Source organism: Mytilus galloprovincialis, chromosome 14 (assembly GCF_965363235.1).
Source record: "Mytilus galloprovincialis chromosome 14, xbMytGall1.hap1.1, whole genome shotgun sequence".
NCBI lineage: Eukaryota > Metazoa > Mollusca > Bivalvia > Mytilida > Mytilidae > Mytilus > Mytilus galloprovincialis.
The window spans coordinates 37,652,314-37,675,762 of record NC_134851.1 but is presented as its reverse complement, the minus strand read 5'-3'; the positions used below and the strand labels follow the sequence as shown (position 1 = coordinate 37,675,762).

Sequence of the window (23,449 nt, the reverse complement as noted above, 5' to 3'; positions counted from 1 at the left end):
TTTTCAGATTTGTTTGAAAATTCTTTACACTTGTATTCTAACAGTATAGAGGGGGAGGACAGGGGGGTACCCTTCTCCCTTCTCCCACCCCTCTTCTCCTTTCTCCTACCCCGTTCTCCTTTCTCCCATTAGAATAAAACATCTCCTTTTGAGATATTTTTTCTTGAAATATTAGATAATTTTTTAAAAGGAGAGATATTTTTATTTTTTCTCCTTTCTCCAACTTTTTCTCCTTTCTCCCAGCCTTCCTCTCCTTTCTCCTACCCCCTTTCTCCTTTCTCCCACCCCCTTTCTCCTTTCTCCTACCCCCTTTCTCCCTATCTCCCTTACCCCTGTCCTCCCCCTCAGTATATTGTGAGAGGTTTAGCGCTATAAAACCAGGTTCAATCCACCATGTTCTACATTTGAAAATGCATGTACCAAGTCAGGAATATGACAGTTCTTGTCCATTAGTTTTTTATATGTTTTGTCATTTGATTTTGCCATGTGATTATGGACTTTCCGATTTGATTTTCCTCTGAGTTCAGTATTTTTGTGTTTTTACCTTTTGATTTGATTGCTTTTTCCGTCCACTGGGATTTTTTATGCATATTTTGGAAGAAAATCTAAACAATTTATATAATAGGTATGATCCTGTAAGGGGGTTTACAGAGATGAAGGGCTAGAAATTTGGACTGCAATTTCAAAACATGGGTATGTTGTTATCAACATAATAGATAGATTTCGATTGACACAATTTAGGTAATAGTTATGCTCCTTTTGTAGATATTTACATGGTCTAACTGCACTTGACCCTTGCTTAATTCATTACAATGATCAATAGCATGTTTTAATAAGGGTAGTCAAAGAAGATTTCAACAAACTCGTCATATATAACAGGATTAACATTCTGAACGGGAGAAGGTTTTACCAAATACAGCTAAGGTAATCAATTTCTGTGATAGAAAATCCTATCAAGTTTTTTTAAACAATTCATTTAAAATATAACCATATCAATGACAATTCATTGAACACAGAAATACTGATTTCAACCGTTTATCCCTAAACAAATTAGACAAGGGTTTGGTTCAGTGGTCCATAATACTTCCATAAAAAGGAGTTCTGATGGTTTGCTTGACATTAATATCTTTACCGTCACTATGAAATTACGAAATGATTAATAGTTTTGTTTCTTCGTCGAATGCAGGAAGGGATACATGATATAAAAAAAAGGTTCACTTTAATTCTTGCTAACAACACTTGTACCGTACAACACTTACCATACAAGTTACTCCACTTGTAAGACCATATTTTGTCTGGGACAGCTGTATAGAAAAAGGGAACACTACATTTCACTACGAATTATTTGGAAGGTGCAAATTCTTACAGTTCTTGTTATATCTTGTTACATCTGTTTTTCTAACAAATTTGTTTGTCCAATCATATTTGACTCGACGGACTTGTATTAAGAAAAGTCATGTGATACTGATTTCCGCTTGCGTGAAATCAATGTTTAGGTAAAGCCAAAAGATGAAAAATACAGCATAGAAACCAAGGTTTTCAAAGTTGGTAATCTCATAACATATAAAGTCTAAATTGACCTCATATGTTTTTGGATTCATGGTAATTTCAAACACGATTTGGCCTCTTATATTTTTAGTTGCAATCGTCCAACTGTTGCGAATGACGTACAGAATGATAAGCCGTATATTGGTTGCTTGTGTTAATTTATACTGCTGCTAGATGACAGTTTTTATAGAACACTGTCAAACCAGGAAGATTGCTGTTGTGTTTTTTCATTGTCCTCACTGCTACAGGAGGACAGTAATTATAGAACACTACCCCATTAAGACCAGTGCTGTTTTGTGTTGATTTAACAGTGATGGCCTTTGGTAAAGGCATAAAAACGAATTTCGGGTTAACGCATTTTTAAACAGTTTCAATTTTACGCATGTGCAGTGATCCCAATTTGAGTTACAGATTTTTACCTTTCGGTGGATAGTGAAATATTGTCTGAGAAAGTGAGAAGAACGGTACTAAATGGATATTCAAACTTATTATAAGTCGAAGCAAACTGACAATTTATTGACAAAATTACAAAAAAACGATTAAACATTAACACAACAAATAAATCCTCAACAAACGGTTGGTTAATTTGGATGCTTCTAAAGGATAATGGTCAATATGTGATGCCTCTATTTGGATCTCTATTGTATTAGATGATAAATAAATAACCTAATTTTAATAAAAGTTAATCTCAAAATATATTCATTTCATTCTGATCAGGTACATATCCGGGCGTTACAATCAGGAAAATCGTTTATAAGCATAGTTACAGTCTCAAAAAGTCATTTAAAAGCTTGTATATGCAGACAACTATGTATCTTATAATTTACTGTGATTAACGAATAATATACAACTACGCATCTTAATTATAACCTCATATAGTTTATTGACACACCGGATACAAATAAATGTAAAGTAGATGTAAAAGTTTGATCTATACACGAACTAATTATGTCGTCGGGCGTTATTAAAGTGATTGTATCAATTGTAGCTGCTATTCTTGGATTAATTAGTATTCTCATAATTGCATCGTATAGTTATTTGGACTATTACGAGGTGAGATTTATCTTATAGTTTTATGATCCTCCAATATTAGTTTTATAAATTAAGCTTAAGGTGGTACCCAACACTTTCCATAAAATTAATTTGGCTCGTTTAATTTTTATAAAATTTTGACAAAGTATTTACTTTGACCCTTTAACAAAAATTTAAAAAATTAAAAAAAATTGAACAAACCATTTTATCAGAAAAATTACACTGGTTATATAGCAGTTTCACAAAAACTAATTTTGATCATTGAGAAGCTTAATATTCCCTAAACCACGTAACGTTATTAAAATGTTCAGCTGGCTTTACACAGTTATCTCCCTGTAGTGTTAGGTACCACCTTAACAGGACGATACATAATATCGAATAACCTTGAAATAATATCACATTACCCTTTCTGTGAAAAATTGTGTTTTTGCTGAACGGCAAACACTTATTAATCCAACAACCGAATTGAATTATCAGGTTATTTTTTAATCATTGATATGAACGGAAACGAAAGCGAAAAGTCAATATAATGGAATATCAAGTCATGTATAGGCTCTCATTCAGTTTCCAGAAAAATCGATTGAGTATATTCTACATAAGAAAATGCCTGTACCAAGTCAGGAATATTACAATTGTTATTCAATCGTTTGATTGTTTGAGCTTTTGATTCTGCCATTTGATTTGGGACTTTCCGTTTTGAATTTAATTCAGAGTTCATTTTTTGGTAATTTTTTTTATATTCCGTACTGTCCATACCGTCTAGACAATTCGGTTGAATCCAGTAAAGTTCTGTTATTACGCTGTTTGAGTCAATGTCTGCACATTGACAGAACATATCTTAATTGAATGAAGTCAAATAAACTGGACAGTAATAATTTTACTGGAAGTCTTATGGAATGACAAAACACTCAAAATAACTGCATATTTTATTGTTCGGTCTTTTAAGAGCTGTTCAATTCAAAATTATTCTTGAGAGTCAATTTAAATTACAAGTGAAAAAGATGTGAAATGATTGTCAATAGGATTGCTAAATTGATTTTCCTCTAAGTTCAGTATTTTTGTGATTTTACTTTTTTCCACTAGACAAATGCTAGAGAGCAAAAAGACCGTACACAATTGTTTTGATAACATAAAAGTTAAAAGGATTTGCAAATTTCACAATATCTTTGTTACCGCAGTAAAACTGCAATAGTTTTTTCTGCTTCAATAATTTTATATGTAAAACATATAGACCATTTTTTATATTGATTTTACGCGGATCGAGAGTTGTCTCATTGGCACTCATACCTCACCTCCCTATATCTCTATACATGTCGTCTCCAGCTAAACTGTAGTTTACTGAACATTTCATTTACGTTTTAAAAAAATATGATAAGTAACCTTTATGTTGAAATAAAGTGGAATGTAAAAATAACTTCTCATTACGTTATTTAGGTTTCTATTTAAACAAAAACAATAATGAATATGGTTTGATTTCCAATGAGATAACTATCAACTGACGTGTTAATGACGTAGATATAAACAAATATGGGTCACAATCTTAGATAATATTTTACAAAACGAAAAAAAAAACTCCTACCAATTCATATTCATAAATGCAAAGTATAGATATATAAAAGAATATCTATTTACATGGTCAAATATCGAATATGAGATATCATTAAAACAGCTGAACAAGGGTTTATGTTTCTACGTTTTTATTTTCATAGCGGAAGCTTTAGGAAAAATACACTTTTTACAAGTACAAAAAAAAGTCATGCTCAACAACATGTTTTCTGAAAAATATAAAATAAAAGAAATAATATGTATCCATGTATTGATGAGGGTGTGGTTTACAGACTAGAGAACAATGTGCAAACTGTAGATAATAATTTTCAAAACATTTTAGAATATAGAACAGTGCTGTGTTAGGTTGAATGTTATTTGCCTGTTTGTCTATTTTTATATCCGAGTTAACCTGTTATAACATTATGACAACGTATACGCTTATTATGTTAACTTTGATACAAATGCAAACGATAATAACACCAGAACAAAATGCTAATAAACAAAAGATTTGTTCGACCTCATTCCAACCATACTTAACATATATTTCTTCGGAAATTCCATGTACGTTGTCAGGAATATAACACTTTCCCTTTGTGCTTATGATTAATGTTGTAGAGCGTATTTTTATTGTCAGGCTTTATGAACTTCCCCCTTTTTAAATTTTACCTTGGAGTTCCAAAGTACTGTAAATAATCAACCAAATGCAGTGTCAGTGACACCGTGTATGTTGAAAATTTAATTCACTAAGAGAATAAAAGAAAAAAAAAACATTTGAGAATTTAGAAGCATAACAAGTGGTCCGAGGTTATAAATGATAAAGTATCGAAGATTCGAAGGTATATGTAGTATAACTCCTTGCTGAAAGCATTTAAAGTATAACTAGAGAATTATAAGGAAGCGATTCAAAATAATTATTTTTAAGTATGCCATAAAAATTAAAATCACAAAAATACTGAACTCAAGGAAAATCAATTCGGAAAGTCTATAATCACATGGCAAAATTCCATTATATTGTCACCGATGCGTGAACAAAACAAACAGACACAATAGGTAAAAAAGTAAAAAAATAGGGGTACAGCAGTCAACATGGTGTTATCAACCGATAAAGCGAATTGATTTGAAATAAACCGATAAAAAGAAATGAATTTGATATAAACTGATAAAGCGAAATGAATTTGAAATCGGGGAAGCGACGTTTAAATCGTTGGATTGTCTACCTTAGACCAATGAAAGGTGAGTAATGTTTTAAGAGCAAGATCTATTTAACCAACCTGATTATCTGAGGTCGCTCCTATTTTTTTACTTTTGGGTGGGTTCGTATTGATCAGTTGTTTATTTACTATGTTGTGTGTCGTTTACTGTTGTATCTCGTTTTATCGTTTTACGTTTTTTTTGCCATGGCGTTACCAGTTTAGTCTCGACTCTTGAGTTTAAAAGAGAGGGACTAAAGGTACCAGAGGGACAGTCAAACTCATATATCGAAAATTAACTGACAACGTCATGGCTAAAAATGAATAAGACAAACAAACGAACAATAGTACACATGACACAACATAGAAAACTAAAAAATAAGCAACACGAACACCACCAAAAGCTAAGGGTTATCTCAAGTGCTCCAGGAGGGTATAGATCCTGCTCCACATGTGGCACCCGTCGTGTTGCTTATGTGATAACAAATCCGGTAAATAGTCGAATTTTGTAGGTCTAATTATAAGTAAGGTATCTTTAGCCTCTAGTGTGAAAATTCATTGTTAGATATGTTAGAATATCTAGCCTTTAAAACGAAATATTCATTAAAAACAGGGTTCCTGTAAAAACCACAAAGATAGGTTAGCATAGTATTGTTATATCTGCTTGTATCATGACCAATAATTAAAAAAAATACCTAATACAGTAATATGTTAAAATATTGATTAAGAAAGAGAGCGACGAAATACACCAATGGGACATTCAAATTCATAATTCGAAAATAAACTAACAATGCCATGGTTAAGGTGGTACCCAACACTTTCACTAAAATTAATTTGGCTCGTTTAATTTTCATAAAATTCTGTCAAAGTATTTGACCTTTAACAAAAATATGAAAAATTCAAAAATTTTGAACCACCCTTTTTGATAGGAAAAATACACTGTTTTATAGCAGTTTGAAAAACACCAGTTTTGATCATTGCGAAGCTTAATATTCCTTTTCCAACACAACGTAATCAAAACGTTTAGCTAACTTTACAGAGTTATCTCCCTGTAGTGTTAGGTACCACTTTAAAAAAGGAAAAGACAAACAGATAAGTAACAGCACAAAAAACACAACACACACAAATAGAGACTGATCAACAAGAAAAACTATTATGCTCTCGCGCGCTCCAAAAGGGTGAAATATTTTTAATTGAATCTATTCCAGTATGGTTTGAGACGGCAGAAATCCACAGGAAGTGTTGACAAAACAGAAGTATACGCTGGCGGGAGATACTTTATTGGTCCAGATTTTGAATTTAAAATATTTCCAGCAGATCTCCATGAAGTTGATATAGACAACGCAAAAGTATTTTCTTCTGACAAATTGGAAGTAAGTTGTTTCAGATATAGATGGTGTATTTTTAGTTTAAAAAAAAGTGATGCTTTTTGACGATTTTGCTGCAACTACATTAGCCTATGTTTATGTCCTGTGCACTTGATCACTCAGTTAACTTGGTAAGTAGCGTGATGCATCTTTTGTTTACATGAATAATGTAAGGAATGAAGCAAAAAAAAAAAAACATACATGCACTGACATTGCCACATTTTGTGATAGCTTAAACCAGCCTGAGACAATAAGTTTTGTATATTAATAATGATAATACTTTAAAAAAACCTTATAAATTCATCATTTTTGTTAAATGTCTTGTCAACCAATATTTATTTCAGCCGTCTTTCATAATCGATCTCTTTCCTTTTATTAAAATTAATGTCACTTTCGAACGATACTTTTTCAGATTGATCTGTGTATACGCATTGTAAATTAATTCTATTTGGTCATGTTGGTGATCTTTCTCACGACAGTTGCTTTTGAGTGACTCGGTGGACAAGTGACCATAGCAGTTTACCAGCCTTCTGGCATACATTTTTGAATCTTTAAAGTATTATACACGATTATGTTACTTGCCTGTCAACACGTAGGGTTTGTGTTCGATCATCGCACATTGAAGGTGTAATCGACTCTAATGGCTTTGCTTATTGTTGAAGGCCGTACGGTGCTATATAGTTGTTAATGTCTGTGTCATTTTGGTCTTTTGTGGATAGTTGTCTCATTGGCAATCATACCACATCTTCTTTTTTTATAATATCTAATATTCATTAACTAATATTGTTAGTGTTTCTATCGAAGGCTATGGTTTTTCAAGATACTTCGCAATTAGTTATAAAATGTAACCGCCATACAAAGACCAATAGTGCTGTAATCGTATTATCAAAACTGACAATTCACCAATTCATTCAGACAGCAAGCTTCGTTTGTGTTCAAATCATTTAAGGCCACAATTAAAAATATTTTGGTTTGCCCAAACCCTAACCAAGGTTGAGACAGTGGGTAGGTAGGTAGGCATTTTTTTTTTTTTTAAAGAAATTGAAGTATTGGATGTTCATTAGTCTTCATGCCTATCTGATTAAAAAAAAAAACTTTTTCAAATGAGGACAAAAAAAGAATTTGAGTAGGCAGGTTTTTTCTGGGTAGGTAGGGTTTGGGCAACAAAACTATTCTTTTTATGGTCTAATTAACTATTTTACAGGTTCAGTTCTCAGCTCACTTCCAGTATGTTATAAGGAAGAATGAATTGGTTAGTCTTCATGATGCGTACGATCTAGGCTATAAAGAAGTTATGAAGTCCAGTGCATTAGATGCAGTAAAAGTAGGTGATATACCAGAATAAGAAATAATGTTACAAATTCATGCACAACATTTAGATGTTACAAATTCATGCACAACATTTAGATGTTACAAATTCATGCACAGTTCATGCACAACATCTAGATGTTACAAATTCATGCACAACATTTTGATGTTACAAATTCATGCACAACATTTAGATGTTACAAATTCATGCACAACATTTAGATGTTACAAATTCATGCACAATTCATGCACAACATCTAGATGTTACAAATTCATGCACAACATTTTGATGTTACAAATTTATGCACAACATTTAGATGTTACAAATTCATGCACAACATCTAGATGTTACAAATTCATGCACAACATCTAGATGTTACAAATTCATGCACAACATTTAGATGTTACAAATTCATGCACAACATTTAGATGTTACAAATTCATCCACAACATTTAGATGTTACAAATTCATCCACAACATTTAGATGTTACAAATTCATCCACAACATTAAGATGTTACAAATTCATGCACAATTCATGCACAACATCTAGATGTTACAAATTCATGCACAACATTTTGATGTTACAAATTTATGCACAACATCTAGATGTTACAAATTCATGCACAACATTTAGATGTTACAAATTCATGCACAACATTTAGATGTTACAAATTCATCCACAACATTTAGATGTTACAAATTCATGCACAATTCATGCACAACATCTAGATGTTACAAATTCATGCACAACATTTTGATGTTACAAATTTATGCACAACATCTAGATGTTACAAATTCATGCACAACATTTAGATGTTACAAATTCATGCACAACATTTAGATGTTACAAATTCATGCACAACATCTAGATGTTACAAATTCATGCACAACATTTAGATGTTACAAATTCATCCACAACATTTAGATGTTACAAATTCATGCACAATTCATGCACAACATCTAGATGTTACAAATTTATGCACAACATTTTGATGTTACAAATTTATGCACAACATCTAGATGTTACAAATTCATGCACAACATTTAGATGTTACAAATTCATCCACAACATTTAGATGTTACAAATTCATGCACAATTCATGCACAACATCTAGATGTTACAAATTTATGCACAACATTTTGATGTTACAAATTTATGCACAACATCTAGATGTTACAAATTCATGCACAACATTTAGATGTTACAAATTCATGCACAACATTTAGATGTTACAAATTCATGCACAACATTTAGAAGCTACAAATTCATGCACAACATTTAGATGTTACAAATTCATGCACAACATCTAGATGTTACAAATTCATGCACAACATTTAGATGTTACAAATTCATGCACAACATTTAGATGTTACAAATTCATGCACAACATTTAGATGCTACAAATTCATGCACAACATCTAGATGTTACAAATTCATGCACAACATTTAGATGTTACAAATTCATGCACAACATTTAGATGTTACAAATTCATCCACAACATTTAGATGTTACAAATTCATGCACAACATCTAGATGTTGCAAATTCATGCACAACATTTAGATGTTACAAATTCATGCACAACATCTAGATGTTACAAATTCATGCACAACATTTAGATGTTACAAATTCATGCAGAAGATGTTACAAATTCATGCACAACATCTAGATGTTACAAATTCATGCAGAACATTTAGATGTTACAGATGCATGCACAACATGTAGAAGTAACATCGGTAAGAAAAATGATACTACACATGTAATTGGTTAATCAAAAGAGGGCAGAAAGATACCAGAGGGACAGTCAAACTCATAGATCGAAAATAACTTGACAACGCCATGGCTAAAAATGAAAAAGACAGACAGACACATAATACTACACATGGCACAACATAGAAAACTAAGGACTAAGCAACGAGGTCGCCACCCGTAAACGAAACCAGTTTTCCGACGACTGAAATGGTCATAGATTTTCATGGCGAATGGTATCATTCACATTGTTATCATGAGCCGTTCGAAAATTTCATTTCACGTCTGAACATAATCGTACGTCTGAACATAATCGTTTGATGCAATTTGTGTTGTTATTAATTCCTAATGCATCAACAATTATCTTCATTTACAAAAGCTCCTTTATCATGCTTATGACTGTGTATGTCAGAAGTGTTATTATCGTCTTTTCAATTGCCGTTATTACCAAAATCAAAATGACTCAAGTTGACGACGACTGATGTTCCTTAAGGGCAAAACAAAAACTTCTATTAGGGATTTTATTTTGCGTTTAGATTGCATATAACCGTTTGTTGCAATGTTTCTTTAGCAGAAAATAGGGCTTTGCTCATTGTTGAAGGCCGTACAGTGACCTTTAGTTGTTAATGTCTGTGTCATTTTGGCCTAGTTTGGATAGTTGTCTCATTGGCAATCACACCACATCTTCTTTTTTATACAACCGTTTAAAGGTCTAACAAAAAGTCCTTATTACCTGTTTATAGAAGTTGACTTAAGCTTGTCTGCACTGTGATAGGAATTCGTGGTATTCACTACATGTACCTCTCATGATAACCAATTTTACTAGGAAACTATGCGTCCCTAATTTTGTCAACCATCAAGGTATACGGTATGAGTTTTACTCATCATTAAAGGGCTTGTGGTTGTCTATATTTACTTAGATCAATTAAATCTTTGTCGGATAACTGTTTCATTGGTAATCACACATGTACCACGTCTTCTTGCTCTTATAACATATCATGTTTGCTTTTTTTAGGGTGCAATAACTGTATACAATGTTAGAGAATTGATTAACAACAGGTCAGAAATTGAACAAACAGTTTGGAAATCTGTTCGGGAGAGACTAGGAGGTACATGCTGTAACAGTTATTGTGACCAAACCAACCCATGTAAGCATAAAAAAGATGTACATACAAAATTAAGTACATGCATAGCATATCTAGACATGACCGTTAATGTATGTTTTTTTCATTTCGGTTTTAGATAGCGTTTAGCTAGATACACCGTGCTGATATGACAATTGCAAGGAATATTAACAGAAAAATATAGTCATACTAAGTATTAATTAATTTTCTGTCTTTCTGCAAAGTATTCCATTAATAAACAAGGTTTCTATTTACATGCTTAATTTCTTCAAATGTTAACGCAGAGGCCAAATGCGGAGGAGGATATGCTTATACTTCCGGAGCCTCCTAGACCAGCATCAAAATATTGATGGGATATATATTGTTCAGTGCTTCGTTTCTATTTTGCACAGTTGTTTGTCGTTTTATTCGTTGCATTTTTTAACAATTGCGTTTTCAATTTTTTTTCAGACTTATGATTTTAAATGCATTTCTCACCTCTCTTTTAATATATGCTATTATTTTTATTCGAGTATTTACAACTTGTTTGACAGTTTTTACACTATCACAGAGAGGACTGAATGCTTAAGTAAAATATTTCCAGTTTGGGAGAATATATGGAGGTTAAATGTCCCTTTGACATCTATGGCATCTCTTTAACATGAAGTTATTTTTTATTCCAGTATGTACAAATTGTGTGACAGTTTGTTCACGATCTCACAGAGGACTGAATGTTGAAGTTAAATATTTCCAGTTGGGGAAAATTAAGATTCCTTCCGAAGTTGAGAACCAGTTTATACGAGCATCTACTCTAAAGGAACAAAATGATGAGGAGAAGTTAAAACAGAAAGCTGTTATCGTGAGGAAGGAAACGAACCAAAAGGTGAAGTCAATCTCATACACGATAATATATACTGTAAATCAATTTATTTTTGCGAGCGATTCATTTTCGCGATTTTCGCGAATAGAAAAATATCGCGAATATAAATCGTTGCGAATATGAAAACTTGGATTTTTCCTTATTTTAAAATACATCATGTATATACAGTAAAATTGAGAATCGCGAATTTAAATTGCCGCGAAATGGGCTAGAAAGGGCTAAACGCGAAATAAAGTATCCGCGAAAATAAGTTGGTTTACAGTATACGTGTCACTCAGGAAGCATTATAAAACGTTAGTCGAGACAGTTACACATGCTGTTTTGACTAGTCGTGTGCATCATTGAACACATGTCATCACCTTTTCCCAAAGGGATTTATTCTGTTATGAACTATGAAAATGTGCTTTGCAGCTTCGTACTTGATATGATTTTTTTTAACTTTTCCAACTGCACGGTCACAGACGAGTCTTGTCTAACGAAACACGGGTGTGGCGTACAAAAGCATTACCCTAGTGTCATTTTAGGATGACATCATCAGTATGGGGCATTACAATTAGCTAGAGGCTATACATGAACTGAAAATGTATGTTATTTTATCAATTAATATCTTCTCCTTTATTTGAAATCTTAAATACAGTTCGCTTGACAATGGAAATAAGCTTATCATAGATACCAGTATTAACATTTTGTTTAAAAAATCTTTCTTTATGAAACGAGTTTCTAGTCCAGGGATAACGTACGAAGAATTGGCAAAAGAATTTTAAGATATTATTGCGTTATATCTTAATTGACATCTATAACTTGGAGGAGGGTTTTATCTCCTGGTTTAAAATGAAGTGATCTAGCTCCAACAGAATAAAAATAACTAACAAGTACTTTAAATCTCTTTATAGGTAGCGGAAATAGAAAATGAAGCCAAAGAAATAAGTCAGAATGCAACAGCACAAGCAGCCTTGGTACAATCGATTGCTCGAGCTAATTATACAGCTTTATTGGAGACGGCTAGGTCAGAGGGACTGAAACTAGTATTCTCGAGTTTAAACATAACTCAGCAAGATAAGAAGAATAGCTTTGATTACCTGAGGACGATTCGGGGATTGGATAAACTCCATCTGACTGTTGATTACCAGCAGAGAATTGCTGGAAACCTAGGCTAACAAACAGACCACCTGACCATAGCATTATTGAACACGATTATATATTGTAAATCCAGAAATTATTGCACGCCTTCATTATTGCGAATTTTGTTGAATAGATGAAATTTAGAGATTAATTACTGCGATATTCATTAAGTGGCATTATTCGTTTTTATAAAAACCTTTAAATTGTTGCACATTTACATGTCGGGGCTTTTTATACCCAACTGCACGGTATGATATGTTTGTTTCATTCTTTAAAGGCCGTACAGTTGCCTATCATTACTTGCAGAAACTTTATTTGAACCCTGGTGGATAATTGTTTCATTGACAATCAAGGTGTTTGTACTTATTAAAATAAACTGTCATAGCTACCACAAAATTAAAGATTCAATCGAGTAATGAATTTACTGAAGAAAAGTTCAGTTCTATATAACACACTTTGCTTCTGTCTGGTCAAAATAAGTCCAGTCTGGTTTTAAATTTTTTAATGTATAATGACCCTCATTTTTCAACAGCATTAAAACATTCCCATGATGCACATTTTACTAACCAATCAATCAAATAGTGAAATCAAGTTTCGTGATTAATTTGTGTTGCGTCGCATAAAATACACGTACAAAGACTATATGTAAATCATGATACAAATACTTATACTGCACTCGTTCTATTTGAGCAGTCAAAATGCGTTGACTGTATATTTCTATGTCATATACAGTCACTGAACCGATATCCCTTTTCCTTATGAATATTTAAATAGAAGTTGCCGAAATAACATTTAATTATTCATACGACCTCTTCAACCTGTTCTTGTTTCCAATGCATACAACGATGCGTGGAACGACTCAACCTTGTTTCTTTTGCAATTATTGGAAACACATATTTCATTTATTAATATTTTTTGTTTGCAACCTATAAATCATTAATATGTTATGCTTATAGTTGATATTTTAGTCCATACTCAAATGATTTCGTTCACCATCGAGTGTTGGTTTCAACAGGTATTAAAATGTACATTTCATTGTGTTGAAAATTTCTCCGTGAGCATGATATGAGGCCTTTTTAAAGGGGATTTCCCCAAATATTTAAATCAAATAAATAACCTTAACGCATTAAACAACAATTGAAAATGTTTTTTAGATTGCAGTATAAAGACAATTATAGTGCATTGATTTGACATATTAACGATATAAGGATGAGGATTAGAATCGGAGAAATGCGAGGCTGTGCACTATTATTGTCTATTTAAAAACACTCATATAAATTGAACCAACAGTTTACGAGGATTAAATGCTGATATGATACACAGGTCGACCCAGGGACGAAATATACTAGAGGGACAGCCAAACTCATAAATCGATAATAAATTGACAACGCCAAAGCTAAAAATGAAAAAGACAAACAGACAAACAAAAGTACACATGACACAACGTGTTCAAAGCATTTATTTAAGTCTCAACTTTTTCTTTTAATGATGGTTTTTGATGACAATAAATTTGTTAGGAAGAAAAATTTCAAATAGTAAAAAAAAAAACGGACTTTAGTCTCTATCCTCCAACTAGACACGAAGTATCCAATAAATTTCTTGAAGATCACTTCCATGTTCCAAAAAGTAAACAAATGATGATTTCCTGATATATATTTATTGCAATTTTACAGTATCTTCTAAACGGTAAATGTTTTTTTTTTATCATTGAGAGTCTATTTATAACTACGTAATTTAAACAAAATATACATATATATGCGAAGAATTGTACAAGTCAACAATGCTTCGAACTGATATTATTTAAAAATGTTAAATGATAATTATACTATTTAAGTTAATAAGTTGGCTGAATAAGGATTGAAAATGAAGAAAAATAGTGTTTGCGCGAAACAGTTGGCGAAAAATAAAATTGACCCAGGGAGAAATCCTATCTGTGTTGGTAATTCTCATTTGCGGATACATCTCATTACTTTCTATGGTTCGTGAATATGGCCATGACTAAGGAAGCATTCATTTTGATTAGTTTTTTGACGATACAATCATATATACATGATACATACTAATGTTATCCTCTACGACAACTCTTATATTTTTACTCTGCACATTTTCCCCTTTATCAACAAGTATATTTTTGAAAAGTCGTCTCGTACAGTTTTCAATATCAATGCACATTCATAAAGCAATATAAAATCTTGCATCTGACGTTTATGACGATCGGGTCTGCCTTGACATTCATCAATATCACATGTGTCATCAGATTCAATATCGTAATTTGCTTCGATTTCACGAACGTGTTCTGAACTGATACTAGAACTATTACTACTTTTTTCACTTGGCTCATCTGTTTCGCTGTCAATACTTGGTGCGTCTAAGGATGTACAACTTGGTGGGGTTGTTATTTGTTTTATTCTAAGATCTATCAAAGTCATAACATCGGTTTTTAGTTTACCAATCAATGTGTCGTAATTTGTTTGATTTGGTTGTTCACCCATAAAATGAGATTCATGTTCTTTGACGTCATTTAGCTTGGCAAGTACATCTGTGATTGTATTGCGAGATCTTTTTAACCAATCGTTTTCCTAAAAAGAAAAGGAGTCAAAACATAAAAAAATAATATTTACAAAATTAATATTTATGATGTTCGCTTTAATTTTCTGCATGTAAAAATGTTACGAAAACGACAAATTCGATGTCTTCCCCCTTCAAACTAGAACACGAATTTCTTACAGCTTACATTCAATCAACTATCGCAATTTTATTTTTATAACAAAATGTTATTCTTAATAGATGTATTTCGTCTTATTAAAACTTGACCTTTTCGTTTTTTTCCCTCGAAAATCGTTGTTAGTTTTCTCTCTGTTGCGATCGCTACTTGCCAAGCTAAACTAAGAACAATGTATGTAAAAGCATGCTATAAACACAATTGAATAAAGTTGCAGTCAATATGTCGAACTCTTAATGTCGTTTTGATTATTTTGATTTTCTGTTGCAATCTTAGAACTATCCTGCTTATCAAAATACATCGATTTATTTTTGAGAAAAAAAAATGCCAAAACATCCTATAATAAAACGACATACATTACCATAGCTTAAAATATACAGAGAGACCAACAATAACCATGGTCAACAGACCATGATTTGAAGCGAAAGATATATATTAACTAAAACACACTATGCATAGGAGTCAAAACATAGATCAAAAGGAACATGAGAAAACAAAGATACATTTTTTTTGTACAATCCAAAGCGACAGAAGTAAAATTTTACAACGTAACTTTTAACGTTTCCGATTTGCGGTAAAGGAGTTTTATAATCCTGGTACTTTTGATAACTATTAAGTATATTTTATATTTTTGTTTGCCTCCGATGATGAACCAATTTTGGATTATCAATTATACGAATATTAATTTTTTATATACAAACAGCAAGATTTTTTTAACGATGTCGTTTTTTTTCCTTATCTAGTTCTATCTCTTTTGAAAAAAAATACTCTTATTACCTGTAATAATTTTAATGTGTTCATCAGCGAGAAACCTTTCCATAACTTTTTGACAGGATACTTAAGGGATACAAAAAACACAAAGAGGGTAACTATAAAAATCAGCTGAAATTGTGATCACATTCTATTTGTAAAGAGAGGCTAGCTTCTCAATTATTTAAGGCAACAGTAGTATATCGGTGTTAAAACGAGTGTTTGTCAAACTACTATGTACGTGTATCCAATAAAAGTAGTCCTGTAAATTGTAGGGTTCAAATTTCATGCAATTCTTGTATGTTTATCAACAGATCATAGTAACTATTGTATCAAGATTTACGAAAATTAAACAAACCAAATGTATAACAGTCAAAGTGTTGGGTAACCCCTCTTAAAAATGTACATACCTTTTGTATATTTTTGACTATTTCCTCCGCTTCCTTATGTTTCAGCGGTTTTGTCTTTTTTGACTTTTTTAATTCTTCTTCAGCTTTCTTTTTTGCTTTTTCAATATTCCTAATACTCTGTATCACTTTGTTTGCCTTATAGATATACACAATGTTAATGTTATCTTAAAAATTATTTCCAGATTTGTCAAATCTTCCATAATCTTACAAAATGTTGATTAAAAACTTTAATTAATTTAAGTTCTTCTTAACAAATTACTGAAATGGCTATCGAGAGAAATAAAACACGAACAATTTATGGACAAATATTTATAACGAACAGTTACATAGGAAACGCGTTTAACAATTATTTTAAACTAATGATTTGCGCAAATTTAGCACCAAGACTGATAGTGCTAATATTTATTTCGAAAGCGAAAAATCACAAATTAAAAGCAATGAAAAAACACTTAAATTAATCAGATGTAAAACATTAAAAGCTAATAAAAAACATGCTTACAAAATTCTGCTGTAGTTGATCAGCCTTTTCATGGCTTTCATGAAAATATATTTTACAATCTTTATATGTTTCTTCACGATCTAGTGGGGGAGGGTTTTGATGAGAAAGAAGGTTCCCTCTACTAAGCCAACCAAAACAAATTCCCATTATGTCTTTCCTGTAAAAATAAATAATACCTGTTATAGCTGACTTAACTATATAGTACATGTCATAAGCCAGTTATTGTACTGTAACCTTCAAAAATAGGTAAATTTGATAAATACGATGACAAACCCGATGACGCCAAATCAATAAACTCATAATAGATACCAGGATATAAATTTTATATTTGCGCCAAGCGCGTGTTTTGTTTGCAAAAGACTCATCATTGACGCTCGAATAAAATAAAAATTAAAAGGTAAAATAAAGAACGAAGTTGAAGAACATTGTAGATCAAATATGCCTAAAAGTTTTGCCAAATACAGAGAGTTATTCCTCTGATATAAAAGTCAACAACATTAACAGGAAACCGATGTGACTGACGAAACTGATCGACAATTATTTTTCAACATCAAAAGTACATATTCAAGAAAGTATTTTTTTAAAATTATCTAAGGAATATGCAAGCACCGACATACTGTTTAATTCTTATTATCTATGGAGACAATTTGCAATTCTAAGAATTTAAAGAAAGAAAGTAAAAAAATATATAAATATAAAATGTTTATCATTTTTTTTAGGGGGGAGGTAAACTACATGTGTTTACGTTCTACTAGATGCATTTAAATTCAATGTTTATATCAGGATACCATTCGTTTGAATTAGCTTTATAACTATTTGAATTGAATTATAAGTCCTTGCTACAAATCAACCAGTTCTATTAATATTTCTCTCTGGACTCTGGATGCTTGCATAGTCGGATAATTGACATGTTCCACAGAGGTATACAACAAGTTAAAACATTCATTATAGTTGATACTCCAGAAAAATGCAGAAGATAGCAAGGGAACATTTAAGTGTATCTGTCCTACAATAAACCTTGACTAAAGAAATAAAATTGTCTGTTACTTACAAGTAGCCGTTAATACTTAAGTATGACATTCAATGTCCAAACGCTTCCTAGCGAACTACATTTTTACTATTATTTAAGAACATATTTTATTATCAAAATCTTGTTTTCATATTCTTATATCATATAAACTACAACGTGCAGGGGACTATTTATAGGGTTTTGGGGATAAGGGACTCTCCTTTTTGAATTTTCCCCGGAGCTCAGTATTTTTGTGATTTTACTTTTATAAAGTTTATGATGAAAGTGCCATGTTAAGGAATAGACATAAAATATCTGGAAAATGGGTTATGCACGGAAACTTCCAAAGGTTACTTACATTGTAAACGATCAAATTGGTCAGCGTTAGTAGCTTTTCATTTATGTACTCTTTAATATTTTGAAAGGCGTGTTGTTTTAACTTTTGAATTGTGACTCTATTCGAATGTATTTACCCAATCAAGTTCCTTCAATAATATTTATTATCTGAGGTAAAATAACTGTGTTAAGATTATTTGCACGCGGTTAATTAAGATTATGTTTTAAATTAATAATAGTTTTCACTTAAGAAAATCAATAAATAATACACTGTCCATAAATCATATTGACAATTATTTATGAACTACAGGTTAAAATTATTTACTTGGATTTCTCAATCAGGATGACGCAACACACTCTATGTGAAAGTTAGGAACCATACGATAAAAAGAGACACTTTTCCTGAGAGATTTATAACCTTAGAATCTTAATGATTTCTTAACTTAGAATCTTAATGATTTCTTAATTTAGAATCTTAATGATTTCTTAATATCTAAATGTATAAACCAACAATTTAAGAAACGTTTTGTTGTAATTGGTGTACATACACATGTAATAGGTATGTGTTGTAATATCTATTTTTCTAAATAAAGATGTTTATTGAATGATTTGATTTTCTTTTTTAAACAAGTCCCATACATATTATCGTATGCTTTACTTACAAAATTAGGTTATGTCCAATGTTATGTAATATGTATATGTTCGTGTTTCAGTATTTATATAGTAAATGAAAGTTCCAAACGGATTTTCCTAATATCAGACCAGATTACTAATACGGATAAGGAGGCTTATTTAACATGTGGTTTTTCATATTTTTATGATTCTGGAATTTTATTTCCCATACTGCTGATCGATTACATAAGAGGGCCTAAAAAGAGATCTTCATTTTTGTTTCAAATTTTTAGGCCTTTTTTTCTCTTTTCCTATTTTTGTTTGCTGTTTTTCTCTTTTCTTTCTATCGTAGTACTATTATTGTCTATAATTTATATCTTATTTCTCTAATTTTTATTTATTTTGCATATATTTCTCTACTCCTTGTTTGTTTTATTCTTTATTCTGAACATTTTACTTATTATTTTTCTATTCTGATAGCCCCTTGCTTACCCTCACATATCACGTGTGACATCGAATTCAATACAATCGGTATAGGAAACAATTCACTTGACACAATTTATATTACTTAGTATGGTAAAGTGCACGGATATTGTTTTTAATAAACATATGGACATGTATTTCATCATGTTGATTCTTATATTGGTCAGACTACAATTATTTAGACTGCTTTCATAATTTTATTTTATCTTCTTCCTGTCTATGAGTATAATCTTAATTATAAAATAAACAAATAATTCATGATGGTCTTGAATTAAAGATTATATATATTACCATTAATTATCTTCTAAATAACGTGTTATACCATTCTTTTTATTTGCCTTTGTATATGTTTAATTAGTGGTTTGTACAGAATTAACATTTGTTATCGGTTCAGAATTATTATTAAAAAGAACCGAAAAGAAGAGCACAAATTTTACAATTTGGAAATTAGTATGGCGTTCATTATCACTGAACTAGTATATATTTGTTTAGGGACCAGCTGAAGGACGCCTCCGAGTGTGGGAATTTCTCGCTGCATTGAAGACCAGTTGGTGACCTTCTTCTGTTGTTTTTTTCTATGGTCGGGTTGTTGTCTCTTTGGCACATTCCCCATTTCCATTCTCAATTTTATTAATTTTTTGATAGTATCCCCTAGTTGTGGCTTGGTATTTATACATCACGCCATTGTGTTATTGAACTATGACTATGTTTTGTATTATTGTTTTTTTCAGATCTAATAATGTGCATTGTCTGTAGACTGTTTTTTTTTCCTGAATATAAGCATAATTTTAATAATAATTGTGAACCGATAACAAATGTTAATTCTGTACAATCCCCTTACTTGGTAAAATGTGAATAATATTTATATTTTCATTTAGGATCAAGTAGTTCAAGAGGGCAACCATTCATAAACTATTCTATTTGATAGAAATGTTGTACAGACAACAGTCGCAGAGATACTAATTAAATGTAAAGAATGTTTTTCCTTGAAGACCCATTTTGTTACAATCTATATTTTGTCATAGATTTGTTATCTTCTTATGCATCTGGGTTTTTTGAACACATGATAGCTATAAACGGTTCTATTTTTATTTATTTTTCGGATGTGCAAGTCGAAAATTATTGTCTCTTCGTCACGAAAAGAACCGAAAAAAAAAAGAGCACATTTTGGACTTGTTTGTTTATAATGTAACAATTTGTTTTCCTTGTTCTGTCATAATCATTACATGGAAAACTTAAAATAAATAGTGGGAAAATTGCTTGTACCGGTTTACCGACTATATTTTTGCAAAAGGAAATTCTCTTTTCATCAATTATAACGAAGACGAAATAAGTTATCAATTAAAGTGTATCAAATCACATGTCACGATCTTTGATAAGTGTAATATCTTATGATATACAAAGAGGCACATGGGATCATTAACATTAAATTAATCATATTGGGGGAAACAATTTTATATTCTTCAATTGATAAATTTGTTGGATTACCCCACAAAGTATATGAAAATATAAATTAAAAAAAGTACGTCATTGGAGCAATGCAACCTTTATGTAGTCTAACCTTTTTAAAATTTTATACTACATATATTTTGATCTATGTCAACAATTGGTAGAATATGCACAATACGTACATTAAGATATTATTATTTTTTTTTTCATATATCTAATAGATTTTTAAACGTCGACATACTACACATATTAAATATATGTCAACAATTGTGAAAATGTACACAAAACACATATATATATATATATGTCAACAATTGTGAGAATGTACACAATACGTACATTAAGATGTTAAAATCTTTTTTTTATTGTTTTTTTTTTATATCTAATAGATTTTTAAACATCGACATACTACATATATATAATATATGTCAACAATTCAAACTAAGTTTTCATCGAGTTAAATGCACTTAATTAACGAAAATTAAAAGGGAATTTTAAAACGAACATAAAATTACCAGTCGCTGATGTTTAGTTGCTTTATATAAGAAAGTGATAAACAAATAGGAATACAATTTAATATAATGTGTAGAATTAGCTTAAGGTGACGGAAAATTTCAAAACGGATATAAAATACCAGAAACTTCCTTCGATTTATTTAAGATATACTTATAAATGCAAAAAACTGTGAAATAAACTTCAAAAACTTACCTTCTGTCGGTCTTAACCTAAAAAGCTAACAATAACATGTAGTATAGTACAAAATATGCAACATCGGTGAAATCACCGACATCGGTCAAATTACCGATCAGTGAATTCACCAATCCGTCCTGACTGAATGTATCCCTAAATAGTTTGTGTCAATAAGATTAGCAATACAGTGAATATTAATGGTATTGAAATAATAAGAGAAAGTAAAGTACCAAACAATTAGGCTTGAACTGCCTTATGATAATATATCAAGCCGACTTTGAGATTATATCAAATTGAGTAGAAGATTTTAAAATGACAGCGAAACAAAGTTCAATTACATTTTATGATCATACAACCAAGTATCAAGATTTATTGATTTTGCGTTGAACTTTTAAAAAAGAAACGTTAACATGTTATATTTTTTACTGGAAGCAACCAATAATAATTATAAATTTGATCTCTTCAGATGTCTTAAGAAACTATGATCTATGGATTGATTTATTTTCAACCAATTAAGCTCAAAATTATTTTTTATTAAAAAATATATAAGATAAATTTTATTATTGGGACTTTTTTTTTCCAAATACAAAAAGTCCGATGAAATATCCATGGATGATCCACCAATTAAGTATTCGTCAAATTTCTGACTACTACGATCCTATATCTACACTTGCCTTCCATGAGACTAGCGATTCTTAAAGAACAAATAGCATGTGTTTATTTAATTCGATGAAAGTGAGTCAAGTAAAAAGGGCAATTATTCAAATGCACTACTTTGAAATGATTGTCGCAATTGTAATTAGACAATGTCGTGTTTATTTTTATGTTTCATAAACCGTGCAGTTTTTGGCAAGAACGTCGGATTTGAAATTTTTACTTAATTACTTTTAAACTTTTGACACTAAATCAACGCATGAGGAAGCTGAGTGATAATGACAACATCCTGATTAAGTAAAGTACAACGGAACAAAGCACTTTAGAATGATATTTCCATTTACGTGTACATAATTGTATAAATAATCATAATAATTTGTTAGATAGAATCATGATAATACATCATGTACATGTATTATGGAAAATTAATGAGAAAATTTCAGTGAAATCTTAGGCAAACGTTTAATACTTATGATGTTTGTCGTTATTAATTAGTTCAGATAACTTATAATTGTGGGAAAAAAATTAAGTAGATTGATAAAGACAAACAAATCTTATATTTTATGACAAAATCATACGTTTGTTAATGAAATTAATTTAAATGTGCGCATGGTCTTGGCTGGTGGCAGGTGAAAGTGTGATAGTGGATTTCAATATTCCTAATTTGATTCGAATAATAAATCCACTCTTTTAAAGTATTAGTTTTAAATTCGATCCCTTTATATTGATTCTTTTAGTAGATAATTACAATAAATTCACAACTTTAATGATTCATAAAACAATGTCGAGTTTATTCTATTAATCAGCAATTACTCTGTTATGAACGTACAGTCTATAAATCAATTGCAAACAACATGTGAATTGATTTGTCATAATGATTTACCAATAAGTTGCTCACTTGTGATATTTTTACAACACTATTTTATAATTATAGTGTATATCTAAAAAAAAAAATTACCAGATGATTTACGCACGAGACTCTATGT

The 23,449-nt window shown here is 31.0% G+C and overlaps 2 protein-coding genes across 2 annotated transcripts; one reads left to right on the top strand and one right to left on the bottom strand.

The window, feature by feature from the left end:
• The first annotated feature begins 2,441 nt into the window (after window positions 1-2,441).
• On the top strand, window positions 2,442-13,066 carry LOC143059151 (uncharacterized). The gene is made up of 6 exons (XM_076232638.1): window positions 2,442-2,601; window positions 6,527-6,691; window positions 7,890-8,009; window positions 10,760-10,892; window positions 11,531-11,730; window positions 12,621-13,066. The coding sequence occupies exons 1-6, from the start codon at window positions 2,497-2,499 to the stop codon at window positions 12,882-12,884; spliced, it is 987 nt and encodes a 328-aa protein (XP_076088753.1). The 5' UTR covers window positions 2,442-2,496; the 3' UTR covers window positions 12,885-13,066.
• A 1,645-nt stretch (window positions 13,067-14,711) lies between these two features.
• On the bottom strand, window positions 14,712-19,372 carry LOC143059152 (uncharacterized). Its single transcript, XM_076232640.1, has 4 exons — window positions 19,238-19,372; window positions 17,231-17,387; window positions 16,732-16,866; window positions 14,712-15,428 (listed from the first exon to the last, which is right to left on the bottom strand). The coding sequence occupies exons 2-4, from the start codon at window positions 17,375-17,377 to the stop codon at window positions 14,934-14,936; spliced, it is 777 nt and encodes a 258-aa protein (XP_076088755.1). The 5' UTR covers window positions 17,378-17,387; window positions 19,238-19,372; the 3' UTR covers window positions 14,712-14,933.
• Between the last annotated feature and the right edge of the window lie 4,077 nt (window positions 19,373-23,449).

Excerpts from the sequence above, each read along its gene's own strand:
- LOC143059151 (XM_076232638.1), top strand. The coding sequence starts at position 2,497 with ATGTCGTCGGGCGTTATTAAAGTGATTGTATCAATTGTAGCTGCTATT. Across the intron at positions 2,602-6,526 it reads GTTATTTGGACTATTACGAG|TATGGTTTGAGACGGCAGAA; the intron begins GTGAGATTTATC and ends AATCTATTCCAG. Across the intron at positions 8,010-10,759 it reads GTGCATTAGATGCAGTAAAA|GGTGCAATAACTGTATACAA; the intron begins GTAGGTGATATA and ends TGCTTTTTTTAG.
- LOC143059152 (XM_076232640.1), bottom strand. The coding sequence starts at position 17,377 with ATGGGAATTTGTTTTGGTTGGCTTAGTAGAGGGAACCTTCTTTCTCAT. Across the intron at positions 16,867-17,230 it reads ATCAACTACAGCAGAATTTT|GCAAACAAAGTGATACAGAG; the intron begins GTAAGCATGTTT and ends TATATCTATAAG. Across the intron at positions 15,429-16,731 it reads TAGTCAAAAATATACAAAAG|GAAAACGATTGGTTAAAAAG; the intron begins GTATGTACATTT and ends TTTTCTTTTTAG.